This window comes from Pteropus medius, unplaced genomic scaffold (genome assembly GCF_902729225.1).
Source record: "Pteropus medius unplaced genomic scaffold, Ma_sr-lr_union100, whole genome shotgun sequence".
Lineage (NCBI taxonomy): Eukaryota > Metazoa > Chordata > Mammalia > Chiroptera > Pteropodidae > Pteropus > Pteropus medius.
Window position 1 is genome coordinate 12097240 of NW_024346062.1, and position 13203 is coordinate 12110442.

Sequence of the window (13203 nt, forward strand, 5' to 3'; positions counted from 1 at the left end):
AATCTCCCATCGTCTTGTCTTCATCATTCACTCTCCCCTTTCCCCTTTTCCTGGGACACTGACTTGCCCCCGCCCCACACACAATATGAGGACTTATTACTGTTTTCTTAATAATTATTCAAGTGTTGTTTTGAGTTTGGCACAGCCTGAGAATACCAAAGGGGGCGGGGGAGAAGGAAGAAAGAAAAATCAGAAGGATTGCAAAGTTTATTTTTAAAATCGTCTCTGGGATCAATAGGAACCATTCAATTCAGATTGCTTTCGTGTCAATAGCTGCAAATTTCAGGACTCTGTTTTGTCGTAATTAAAACCAAGATATACTTAGGACCAAAAAATAGGGAGTCCCTACCTCGTTTCTTAAAAGGATATAAAATGAGCAGAATCTACACTTGGATTATGCTTATATGTGAAAGAAGAAAACAATCCAAACCCACTGTATATCACGAATCATTAAAATGGTGAGAGTTAAATTTCCATTAAAAAATTTCCTAACATTTTCAATGACACTCTCTTCACACTCACAAAACCTAATTTTAAAAACTTTTCAAAAGAAATCAAAATAATTTCCTTCTAATTCTCTTTTTGCACATTGCAAGGCATTCTCCCCTTCGCCATCCCTTCCCCCTTTGGGGTGTGTGTGTGTGTGTGTGTGTGTGCATATGGTGTGTGTCTTAATATTGATAGTATTATTATTATTATTGACCATAGACGACCCACCATACTAGTCTCAAAATTAAATAGCAGCGCAGACGATCTCAATGTAAGTGCGCTTGTCAGGAAACACCCGCCCCCCCCTCCCTCACTCTCTCCTCCTCCCCTCATCCCTTCAGTGGGTAGCTAAGAGGAGGGAAAAAAAAAAAGAAAAGAAAAGAAAAAGAGGAAGGGAGGGGGCTCTCCTCCAACCAATGGCGTGGTGCAGGGGCTTGGCCCCAACCTGCCAGCCTCCCCTCCCCCCACCCCCCATTCAAGGGGCTCTGACCAGTCAGTCGCCTTTGATTATCAGTTACCTTAAGCAGCCCTTCTCCTGGCTCCTTGACACGAGCTCCATATAAGGCAGCGATCTCCATAGAAACGTGTCAGTTTCAATAGTAGTGTCAAAGTTCACTATATACAGACATTCGCGCAGATCCCCCTTTCGGAAACATTGCTCTGCGAGTCCTCCCGTTTAAACGCATTCAATTTTGGGGTCTCTCTTCTCTCCTCTCTCTCTCCTCCTCCTCCTCCTCCTTCTCCTCCTCCTCTGCCTCTCTCTTTCTTTCTCTCTCTCAATCTCTCTTCTCTTCCTCGCTCTCTTCTCTCCCCTTTCTCCTTTCTTACATATTCTATTAGTTGTTTCACCCGTATTCTTCTATCTCTCCTTTTTCTCCCTCCTTGTCTCTTTTACTTCATTCCTGCAGAAGAGAGAGGGCTAAACTAAAAAAAAAAAAAAAAAAAAAAAAAAAAAAGGCATCCCCTTCGTATTCTTCTTATCGTTATTTTATACATATATGATTTTTTTTGGAGGGAGGGTGTTGGTTCTCGGCTGAAGAGCACTTATTTAAAATACTAAAAAAAGAACATTTTTGGGCGATCTCCAGGGTTTTTTTAACTAGCTCTGTGTATTATAGCAGAAGAAGCAGAAGAAGCAGCAAGAAAGAGGAAAAGAAGAGGATTATTTATTCGACCTACTTTGGATGTCTCTCTCGCTTTTTACTATTATTTTTTGCAATTCTTTTTCTTCTGATTTTTATTTTTTCTATTTCGCTGTGAATTCATCGCCGGCGTGAATTATCTCATATTTTTCTCCCCTTCCGTCACCTCCCGAAAGAAGAAGGCAGCGAGAGCCGGGCGCCACCGGCACAACAAAAAGAGCAAAGTGTGTGATCCTCCTCGCCGGCTGCCTCCCTCTCTCCAGAGCTGCCTTCCTGAATGGCTGGCTGCGTCCGGCCCTGGACCTGGCCCCCCGACACCAGCGCTCCCTGATCACCGCCGGCAGCCTCACCCCGCGCCCCGCTCGGCTCACCGCGCTTCTCTCAATCCCGAGCCCAGCGAGCGCTCCCGCCGGGACAGCAGCGGCGGCGCGGGCAGCCCTGACCCGGGCTCGTGATCCGGCTGCGGCCCCGACTTCAGTTCGGACTCCGGCCCGGCCCGGGCTCCTCCAGCAGCGCTCGCCGCTGCAGCTGAGGCGGCAGCTCCAGCGGCGCCTGCAGCCGCGACCTCCTCCTCCTCCACCGCCGCCGCCGCCGCCGCTGCCGCCCTCGCCGGCTTCCTCTATGTCGGCTCAGCCCGCGCTCAGCGCGTAGCCAGTGCGGCCGGCGGGCGGGCGGGCGCCCGGCGCGGGTGAGAGAGTGTGTGTGCGAGTGTGTGTGTGCGCGGGGGTGCGGGCGAGGCGGAGGGCGAGTGTGTGCGCGCGCCGTGGCCCATGCCCGCCGCCCCCGGCGCTGCGCCCCGCGCCGCTCCCGGCTGCCGCCTGTGCCATTTCTGATTTTGCAACTTGGGGAAGAAGAAAAAAGCGAGAGAAGGGAGCTTGCTCTCCGGGGGGAGTGAGGGAGAGGGGGGGAAGGCAATATTAGGATCAGATGGAGGCACTGGGGAGGGGAGCACAGGTGGTGAAAGTGATGAGTGATCTAGAGAGCCTGGGGCCTAAAAAAGCAACAGGGACTCCCTAATAAAACCTCCAACAGAACGGAGGCAGACGCCTGGCACCAACGCAACCCAGGTTGATATTCAGAGGCAGTAGCGGCGGCAGCGGCGGCGGCGGCGGAGACAGCGGCCGGTGCCCGGCTCGGGCTCGGCTCCCGCGACCCCGGGGCGCCCGGCGGGCCCCCCGCCCCCTCCCCCTCCCCCCTTCCCCTTCCCCTTCCCCTCCCAGCGCGCCCGCGCGCCCCGCGGCCCTCGGCGAGCAGCTCGGCTCCCCCCAGCGCTCCCCGGGCCCAAAGATATGGCAATGGTAGTTAGCAGCTGGCGAGATCCGCAGGACGACGTGGCCGGGGGCAACCCCGGCGGCCCCAACCCCGCAGCGCAGGCGGCCCGCGGCGGCGGCGGCGGCGCCGGCGAGCAGCAGCAGCAGGCGGGCTCAGGCGCGCCGCACACGCCGCAGACCCCGGGCCAGCCCGGAGCGCCCGCTACCCCCGGCACGGCAGGGGACAAGGGCCAGGGCCCGCCCGGCTCTGGCCAGAGCCAGCAGCATATCGAGTGCGTGGTGTGCGGGGACAAGTCGAGCGGCAAGCACTACGGCCAATTCACCTGCGAGGGCTGCAAAAGTTTCTTCAAGAGGAGCGTCCGCAGGAACTTAACTTACACATGCCGTGCCAACAGGAACTGTCCCATCGACCAGCACCACCGCAACCAGTGCCAATACTGCCGCCTCAAGAAGTGCCTCAAAGTGGGCATGAGGCGGGAAGGTGAATATTTCTTCTCTGCTTCTCTCCCTGAGCTTTGCCCGCCTCTCCGGCCCTCTTTCTTTCTCTCTCACGGGGGTGGCTGCTGTATGGAGCTGGGACTCCTACAGTCCCGGCCCGTCCCAGCTTCCCCTGTCCCCGCTACCTTTCTCCCCTAGCACACCCCCCCCCCATAGCTGCTCGCTGCCGCTGCCTCTGCCTCCCCCTCCCGGCCTGCGCTCCTCTCCTTGGCTCCTCCACCCCGCCCGCTGCCTGCTCAGGATTGCGTCCCTGGGATCGTGAGCTGTGGCTTAAAATCCCCTTCCTTCCTCTGTCTTGGATGTGCTTGGTGTGTGTCTCTTTCCCGCGTGTGCGTGAGGATGCTTGGGGCTGTGCTGGCATGAACTTCGGGAGGGGTGCTTACGTCCCTCAGAAAACTGTTTCTGTGTTTTTGCATCCCACTTTCCCCTCCACCTCTTCTTCAGTTTCCTTTATTTAAAATGGGGGAGGGCTGGGGATTGGAGTACCCTGAACTTAGATTCATTGCTGCATCATCCTTTTGGAAGCTTAGCTTGGAAAAAAGAGGAGTGAGATTTATTGCACTTGTAGGTCTAATTAGGGGGGAAGGGGGGCTTCTGGCCTGTTCACTGGTTCCCTCTCCTCTTCACAGAGCTAGGGCCGCCTCCTCCAGAGCTGTGGCCTTGTTTTCACCCCTCTACTTTGAAAGGAAAGTTTGTGACTGAACCGTGCTTTCATAGTTGTGTCATTTTTAAAAAAGCATGATACTCGTTTAATTTCTTCATCAAACTCCACCCTCTGCTTAAATACTGCATACAAATTACAATTTACAACGGCATTTACCGATCCTTCTGATTTGGCTATAATGCATAGACTGCAGCTGGCATGAGCTTCCACATCATTTAATCCCTGTGTTGTATGAGTTTGGTTTCTTTTAACACAACTTTTGATGTTGTATTTAGATATGCTTCATGTTCATGTGGCAAGAGATGCAGCACTTTTCCTATAAATATATTTAGCCGTTTACAGTTAAAGTTTATCTCCTGACAATCATTTAAGATGTCTTATAGTCAAATTAGCGAACCAGTCAATTTTGCAGAATGTAGATTACTTCTTGTAATTGACTTTAAAATTATATTTTATATGCCACAAGAAAAGAAATTGAATTCCTTCAGATCTCAAAGAGCAGGCAAATATGACGACTTCATTTCTAGCTGCAGGGAGATTTTGTAGTCATCTGGAAAAAAAAAACAACTTTGAATTGTGCTTTCATTTAATTGAAAAATAACTGCCAAGTTCAAAACTATAATTAGGAAAAAGTATTTTAGCCATTATGTTTCAAGAGCCTAAATTGCATTGGGGCTTGCATTAAAATTAGAATCAAAGCAAACTTAAGAAAATACTGCACAACCTGAACTTAGACAGCTACGTGTACATGGACATATCTATATTAATTTGTTGGGGGGGGAGTTCAGTAGCCCTAACTTTTCCTAAAGTTGTCTTTGTTTACATGGCAATTTAAAACGCTGGCACTGTTGAAGTAAAACATACACATTAAAAAAAAAAAAAACTTTGGTCAGCTTTAAGAACTCAAAGCATGCTTACGTTTTGCATTCAGATGGTTAATGAATCCAGTGTTTTTGCAGTTGCAAGCTCGTGCATTCACTGGGCAAAAGCTGGCTGCAGGTTGCAGTGGCACCGCGCAGGACAGACATTAATTATATTTCCCACTTTTTTCAATAATGTTTGGCTACTGTAAGTTCAACTTTTTCTTGATTTTTTTCAATTTTCTGTTGCTTTTAACAGCGAGAACTTTGTGTGGGGTGATGGGGAGGAGGGGGCAGGGGAGGGCTGCAGGAGAGTTGTTTTCTCTTGAAAAGTTGTAAGTGGTTAGTAGGGCATGTAACTTGTATCTATTTTAAGGATAATTCTATGGCATTTTTAAAGAATGGAAACATTTTGAGCAAAAGGTTGCTTGCTTACAAATGGAGAGGCAGCTAGGCATTTACTTAGAACCACAACCTTTCTCTGGTTTCTCCTGTGTATTTTTTTACCCTAATTTGTTTCATTCCGGAGGGGTGAGTGAGATTTCTTTAATCTTCGTGTTACTCCTTGGTGGTGGAAGGGTTGGGTGATTCTTTCTTAGTGATGCCGGGCTAGGGGCCCTGAGATCAGGCCTAGTTCTGGCAGGGCTGAGGGTGGCCAGGTGCGCAGTTGATGGCTGGGCGTCTCGACCCGCAGAGCTGGAGGGCCTCACTCCAGATTTCCTCCCGGTGCGAGCAGTGAGAGCCAGCGCGAGGGAAGATGAGCGGGGCGCGTGTAGCTGCGGAGAGAACCTCCGCATTGTGTCGGGAGCTCTGCGGCGCGGCGATGTTCACAAGCCCCCTGGATGCACATTGCCTCTTTTCTCTCTTTCTTTTTGTCAGCGGTTCAGCGAGGAAGAATGCCTCCAACCCAACCCAATCCAGGCCAGTACGCACTCACCAACGGGGACCCCCTCAACGGCCACTGTTACCTGTCCGGCTACATCTCGCTGCTGCTGCGCGCGGAGCCCTACCCCACGTCGCGCTACGGCAGCCAATGCATGCAGCCCAACAACATCATGGGCATCGAGAACATCTGCGAGCTGGCCGCGCGCCTGCTCTTCAGCGCCGTCGAGTGGGCCCGCAACATCCCCTTCTTCCCGGATCTGCAGATCACCGACCAGGTGTCCCTGCTACGCCTCACCTGGAGCGAGCTGTTCGTGCTCAACGCGGCCCAATGCTCCATGCCGCTGCACGTGGCGCCGCTGCTGGCCGCCGCCGGCCTGCACGCCTCGCCCATGTCCGCCGACCGCGTCGTGGCCTTCATGGACCACATCCGCATCTTCCAGGAGCAGGTGGAGAAGCTCAAGGCGCTGCACGTCGACTCGGCCGAGTACAGCTGCCTCAAAGCCATCGTGCTGTTCACGTCAGGTGAGGCTGCGGCCGCTGGGAGGGCAGGCCGCGCCAGGAGCCACCTCAGACTCCGCTCCGCCCAGGCGCGGCCTCCTGCGCCCCCGCCGCGCTCGGCCAGGCCCTCGCCGGACCTTGGGCCTGACCTGGACCTGCGGCCCCCGCGCTGAGACGCGGCCGGCGGCGGCGCTGCCATCTTGGGCGCGCGGCGGTGCGGGAGCTGAGGCGGCGCCGAGGCAGGCGGCGGGCCTAGCGGCCTGGACTCCGCGCGGGGCCGCGGCGGGTGCGTGTCTGGTGGGGAGAGGCGGTGCCGTGGATCCGTCTGGCTGCGCGGGTGTGCGGTGTGTATGTGTGTGCGATGTGCTTGCGTGTGCGTGCCAGAGCTCAGCGTTTCTGGAGGAGGAGAGGGAAGGAAGAGAACGTGGGAATGTGGCTTTCTCCTCTGTGTGGCACGCTCCCTGGATGAGTTTCCCGACACAGACACACACGTACACAGAGGTGGAAAGAGAAGAGTACGCCCAAATAAATCATAAATAATCCTGCTTTATTGCTGCCTGATTTTCCCTTATCGGAAACCATTCATGTTTGCAGTTGCTGAGGTTATTGAGGGTCGTAAAAACCGGATTCGATCTAAACAAGAAAGATAAAAAACAAAAGCAATACTGTGGAACCCGAAAATATGGACGGATTCCCGCCCCAAAGATAAATTTCATAGCCATGCAAAACACACGAACATTGGAAATTTAACAGAGTGCCTTACAAATATCAAATTAAATGTAGGCGGTGGTAACGTGCATGTTAACAATTTCTCTTATGATAGATGGTTCAAATTAACTTCTACGAAAGTGTATTAATGTTGCCTTTGAAGGCTCTGGTCTGAGCCTTTGAGAACACTGCCCGCCTTTTTTATTATTGTAACCTGCAAGAGGGAAACATATAAACACCCGAGACAGCAGGTAATGGGGGGAAATATAAACAAAGCCAGAAGGGACGCTGGTGGGGAACAGAGCTGCTCAGATTGAGTATAGGGCCTTGCCCACTGTGAGTAGGGTTAGCTGCAGTTTTACCTCCATTATTGGCACTATTGTTTTAAATTCCTCCATTCAGAGAACAAATAAACTATCCTAATAAATCTATCCTAGAGCCAGGACATCCAAAGACCAAATTAAAACCATTCTTGAGCAGAGATGGCAAAAACCCTTTCCCAAGGCCTTGTTAAACAGTAAGCTGTGGTATAATCTATCAATATTTCTTGGCTTTCATGCGTGAAGAATCGTATTTACATTGTATTAAAATGACTCTTAAATTTGCACAATATTGTAATGTAGCAAATGTAGTATTAATATCGATCTGAACAGCAGATAATTTATTTAGACAAGAGCATCTCATTTGTATGCAGGGTGGACAGAGCCATGGACTTGGACTGCCCCCCTTTTACTTTCAGTGCAAATGCAGGCCTGTTAGTGGGAGAGGGAGTTATTCTTTGCAAGAGGATAAAGTGAGAACCTTAAAACAAATGGAAGATTTATTGAATAGCCTCCTTGGTGTTTGAATGCATTTTATCTTAATAAGTCTTCTTGATGGAAACGTGTTTTTCAAAAGTGACAAAGAGCCTGGGAAGCAGTGACCAGGCTGTTTTAGCTCTGGCAGGCCTAGGGCCTGGCTGATTCTGCACTACCCAGCTCTTTAGCCAAATTAATCAGGAAGCAAGCCAGTGTCAGGGGAGCTGGGGTTTTAAAATCTCATCCAGTGAGGTGTCTTGAAGCAGAAATGTGACTTGGAGCTGGATAGAGGTCTTCTCAAGAAAGGTCTACCCTCCCTTTTCCTTGTCTTCTCTAAGGTCCTTTGAACCCCCTTGACTTATCTGATCTCATGCCCTTTCCCAGAGAGAGGCAAGGACTGTGCAGGCTGCAGGGAAGACTGTGGAATTATTTAGCTTTTCTTTCAACTTTTCATCCTAAAACCTCTGTGAAAAGTGTTCCTTTTTTAAACGTTTCCTTAAAGAAGTTTCTTAAACCAAGTCTTCAAGGTGCAAGGGAGGCCAAGAAGTGAACAATACCATTATTTTGTTGGAAAATTGCAAACAGAATATCTGATAATGGAAATAGAGCTGTCAGTAGTAATTCACCCCCCTCCCCTGCATATAACACATTTTCACTTTTGACTAAACTTGTTTTGATTGCTAGCCAGAAGGGAATTCATGGGAAGCCTTCTCAAAGTCATCCAACTTTTGAGCAAACTTTGAATGATGGAAAAGACAGTTTTAGACATATTGTCCAATGAGGTTTGCTCCAGTTAAGTATTTGAAGCTGGCACAGGGGTTCCCTGTGGTGGTTTTCACATTTGGCCTCCGGATGGTATGCTTAATCCTTAATATTCTGGACAGCATCCAACGACTAGGTCATGACCTGAACTTACTTTTTTACAAAATTCATTAATTCATACACCTAAATATTCCCTCAAATAAATGAGAACTTCTCTGAAAGGAGCCATCTAGTTAACATAAATACAATAAATCCATTTTCAGTACAATAATAACTTTGATTTCTAGTTATGGCAGCTGATTACATCTATATTTCCTGCACACTAAACTCTTCTGAATGCACAACATGAAATACATTCTCTGCACTACAAAGGCTAAGCCGGGAGGGCCTGAACAGTAATGGTTATTTATTTACATAATTTCTTTTCCATATACTGTGGAAGAAATATTGAGCGTTCCCACACTGACACTAACATATAAAAGCGAGACATGGATTTTGCACATTCTGCCTCCTTTTCTTATCTGGGGTATATATAACTCATGGAGTATAAAAATGGACTACATTACACCCCCTGATCACCTAGTTTTGCTACTACAACCACCCAATCGATCTAAGAGCTCATACTGTCTTATACACCGTTGGGGGAATCCTGTTGCAGGAATACCCAGAGTGGGAATGACTATCCAGAGTGGGAAGCGAGGCCCAAAGTTAGGGCTTCAGCTAGAGGGAGGCTGTAGGGCTGGCCAGCTGGCACCTGGCAGTAGGGCCCAACCACAGTCATTCTTACTTCAAAAGAGGAAAGAAATCGAAGCAGTCGGTGCAGGGCCCAAGTATGCCTTTTCTGGGCTTCTCTCCCTTGGAGTGGTCTAGCTGGGAGAAAGGTAGTGATCTTGTACTCTGGGGGCCCTAATTGTAAAAATCAGATAAATATTTTACAGACCTGAGGGGATGCCATATGGGTCTTTAAAAAAATCTGCTGGGGTATCAGTGGGTCCTTTTCATTTAGCATTGTCTGAAGTTAAAAGGGATCCTGTGGCATAATAGGCAGATAATGCATGTAAAGCAAGATATATGTAAATATGAGTCTTCATGGTGGCCCTTCAGCAGATTCAGGCTAGCAAGAAGGGCCAAGGGCAGACCTCAGATTCCCCTCTCTAAGCAGCAAAGCCCCAAAGTGCTCCTGCCCTCGCCCTGCTTGTCATAAAACCTCACTGACTTCTCCAGTCAGGCCAGTGTAGATGCACCCAAGCAGCTGGCTAAAGTAATTAGACATCAGAGAGGAACCCAGTCTGGATCTGGGGTCAAAGGAGACTTGCCTCAGAAGTTCTTGAAATATCACTTGTTTTGTTTTTTGTTTTTTGTTTTTTTCTCGAGGCCATAGCCTTGTAGATGAAGGTGTTAGTATGCTTTGTAAATCCCAGTTCTTGGAAATATAAAGACATAAAGCTCAGAAACTCAGCAGACAGGTTTCACTTTGCATCATTTTCTGTGTCTTCTTAGGGTCACACTTGCCCATTCACAATTATATAATGTTCTTTTGGGGGCATCGCCAGGCATGAATTTCTTCCCAGATCTATATATTAGCAAACTCTGCCTTTGATCTTTAGTCAACCTCCTGACTGGCTAAGGGCTCCTCTGTGATCTTCTTGTTTTTAAAATATGTATTATTAATATAAGAAACAACATGAGTGTTTGAACTAGGAGAGGGAGACTTCACTGCATTCCTCTGATTATACTGTCCCCTCCATTTGCTTGCCTCTAGTTAGTCGATATAGTATAAACTGCTGTCTTGAAATATTTTTAGGAGACCGAGAGGAGCCTTGGTTGATGTGAGATAAATACACAAGTTTTGAGATGCTGTCATAATGTATAGGTGCCTTTTTCCCCCTTAGTCCTACAAAAGGAAGCCTGTCTCCCCAAATCCCCTCTCAACTCCCCACCTCCCAGTTCTGAAGCAACAACAGCAGCTGTCTCTAGCCCAGCTTTGTGTCTGATCGCTGAAGATGTCTCCTTTCTGCAGCCTGGAGTAACTGAGCCATATTCCTTCTGATTATTATATGGCTTACAGAGATGTGACCAATTTTCAATTACTTGATCTAAGACACAGATAGAAGTGTACACTCTCACCAAGGATTTGCTGCAGAGTTCTTGCTTGCATAGATAGTGGATCTCAAATCTTATTTTGCTAAAGCATGGATTTGATCTGATTCCAAACACTGCCTGCCCATGATTCCTTATTCCCTCCCATGTGTTTGTTCACAACACAACTAGGTTTTCTTTGAGGTTTCTGGTTGGGGTCATTTGGGCTTGAAAGGGGGACTCTAAGAAGCTTTTAAGACTGCCTTCAGGCTGCGTATTTCTTCAGGGCTCCTGAACACCCCAAAATCAGAGGCAAAGGGGGCAAAAGTCTTCCCTTTAATGAGCACAGTGGAAGGATGCTCCCCTGCAGGCAGAGGACAGGTTGCAACACAGAGCAAACATGGCTCCAGCATCGTACATTATTTAATCCAAAGGTGAAAGAGGAAAAACAAAGGGACTAGAGAGGTTGCTGCCTCTGCATGTGTGTGCTTCTCTCTCCAGCTCCCCCAGGCTTGGTGGCGGTTTGATTTATTTTATTTGTTGTATTGGGGGTTCAGGGAAGGGAGTGGTGGAAAAAGGAGAAGGGAGGCATGAAGGGGCAGATTTTTTTCCTTCTATTTCTTTTTTCCTCTTTTCTCCTTAAAAAAAATTGTAATGGCTTGTTACTTGGGCCTTTACTGTTCACTGACCTAATCTTGTGCCCCCTCCCCTTGGTCTCTCCTTCTTGTGACTGCCCCGGGCAGATGCCTGTGGCCTGTCGGATGCCGCCCACATCGAGAGCCTGCAGGAGAAGTCTCAGTGTGCACTGGAGGAGTATGTGAGGAGCCAGTACCCTAACCAGCCCAGCCGCTTCGGCAAACTGCTACTGCGATTGCCCTCTCTGCGCACCGTGTCCTCTTCAGTCATCGAGCAGCTGTTCTTCGTCCGTTTGGTAGGTAAAACCCCCATCGAAACTCTCATCCGTGATATGTTACTGTCTGGGAGCAGCTTCAACTGGCCTTACATGTCTATCCAGTGCTCCTAGACCTTGGGCACTTCCCACCTGCCCCCACCTCCCTAGAGACTCAGAGGACCGGCAGGCCATGGACTCCAAAGCCTGGGGGACACTGGGCAGCTGATGCAGGGTGCAGCGGGCTGGGCAGGCTGGGCAGGGGGGAGGAGGGCCGGGTCAGCAGAAGCAGCCCACTCTGCAGAAATGCAACCTGAGCTGCAAACCAGGAGAAAAAGAGACTCTTTTAGGATCAGATCTGTGAACACATTGGAAAGGAAAGAAAAAAGACCTTGTGTCTGGTGAGAAAAAGAAAACAATCTTTGGAAGAGAGGACCATGAGAATTTTAATAAAACAGAAGGAGACTAATGGACCTTCCAGGATTTATTGTGGACGGATGTGGATATATTCTGTACAGAAAACAACACATGGAAGTGGACTGACTCCTATGTAGAAAGACACACATACACACACACGCACCCCAAACATTGTTATTCATTTTGTAAGATACTAGTCTTTATTTTCATTTTTTGTAAAATTTAAACATCGTATGCACATAAAAAAGGAAACAAGAATTAGGGGAAAATAACATTTTCCAAATAATTATAAAAAATTGTCCTGTGTCTATGTATCTATATCTGTTTTGTATTTTTTTCTGGTTCCAAACCAGATTTCCTGTGATTCTATACTAATAATTTTTGATATAACCCTTTGCTTCTTATAATGAGTGCGATATATGTTGTCAAGGCTGTTCTTCAAGAATTAAAATTGAAGTGAAAATTTAAACAAAAATAAAAGAATTTAGCAAAACCCATGTGTCTGGTTGCTTGACAGATGCCGTCAGTGCAAGAGAACCCTCCAATTAATTTCTACTTATTAAAATGGTGGGGGGGGGCGGTTAAGAAGGGAGAACTTTAAAGGTCCATTACTAAGTTGGCTAGATTTATTTCCTAAAACCAAGCCACTACCTTGATTTTGTAAATTCTGAGAGCCAGAGCTCGGAGGGCCCGGCTGTGCATGGACCATGGTAGTTAGGGAGGGCAGGGAGCCTTGGCTGCCAGTGACATTCGATATGACCTTGTGGGTGGTGGGAGGCTAGCAGCCCCATGTAGCTGGGCCTCAGGCTGGAAGAGGCCGGGTCCTGTGCAGGGAGGTAGGGTGTGGAGTCCCAGGTCATTGCCTGCCTCAGTGACTGCAGGTGAGAACCTGCTTGGCTGTAGAGGGTGGAGCAGTAGCAGTGGGGGCCAAGGGAGGGAGAAGGCCCATCAGATGCCTCCACAACTTCTGCCTGTGCCTGGAGGGTCTGGCTTCTCCCCAGCTCTGGGAGAGAGTTGGGGCCTGTACTGGGAGCCCTGGCTTTGCTTTCCCTAGGGTCTGTTGAAGAGGTGGCTATGGTTTGCCCTTTTCTCCCTACTCTATGACAGAGGTTCCCTGGTGGGCCCTCGAGATCTGTTGGATGGATGGGAGTTCCCCGTGGCACTTGAGGACGTGGACCTGGAACCTGGGAGCAGAGAAGCTAGGTTGGAGCAGGCTCTTTCCAGAAGCAGCCTTAGGGCCCTAG

The 13203-nt window shown here is 48.9% G+C and overlaps 1 protein-coding gene across 2 annotated transcripts; it reads left to right on the forward strand.

The window, feature by feature from the left end:
* The first annotated feature begins 995 nt into the window (after positions 1-995).
* Positions 996-12454, forward strand: NR2F1 (nuclear receptor subfamily 2 group F member 1). Of its 2 annotated transcripts, none has more exons than XM_039875058.1 (3): positions 996-3383; positions 5804-6331; positions 11397-12454. In XM_039875058.1, exons 1-3 carry the CDS (start codon positions 2921-2923, stop codon positions 11675-11677), a joined length of 1272 nt encoding a protein of 423 aa, XP_039730992.1. In that variant the 5' UTR covers positions 996-2920; the 3' UTR covers positions 11678-12454. The 2 variants fall into 2 exon arrangements, with proteins under 2 accessions (XP_039730992.1, XP_039730993.1); XM_039875059.1 differs by having other exon boundaries at positions 2830-3383; positions 5807-6331.
* The last annotated feature ends 749 nt before the right edge of the window (positions 12455-13203 follow it).

Bases quoted from the DNA above. Each gene is read 5' to 3' on its own strand.
- NR2F1 (XM_039875058.1), top strand. From the start codon at position 2,921: ATGGCAATGGTAGTTAGCAGCTGGCGAGATCCGCAGGACGACGTGGCC. The intron at 3,384-5,803 runs GTGAATATTTCT...TCTTTTTGTCAG, and splicing joins AGTGGGCATGAGGCGGGAAG to CGGTTCAGCGAGGAAGAATG. The intron at 6,332-11,396 runs GTGAGGCTGCGG...TGCCCCGGGCAG, and splicing joins CATCGTGCTGTTCACGTCAG to ATGCCTGTGGCCTGTCGGAT.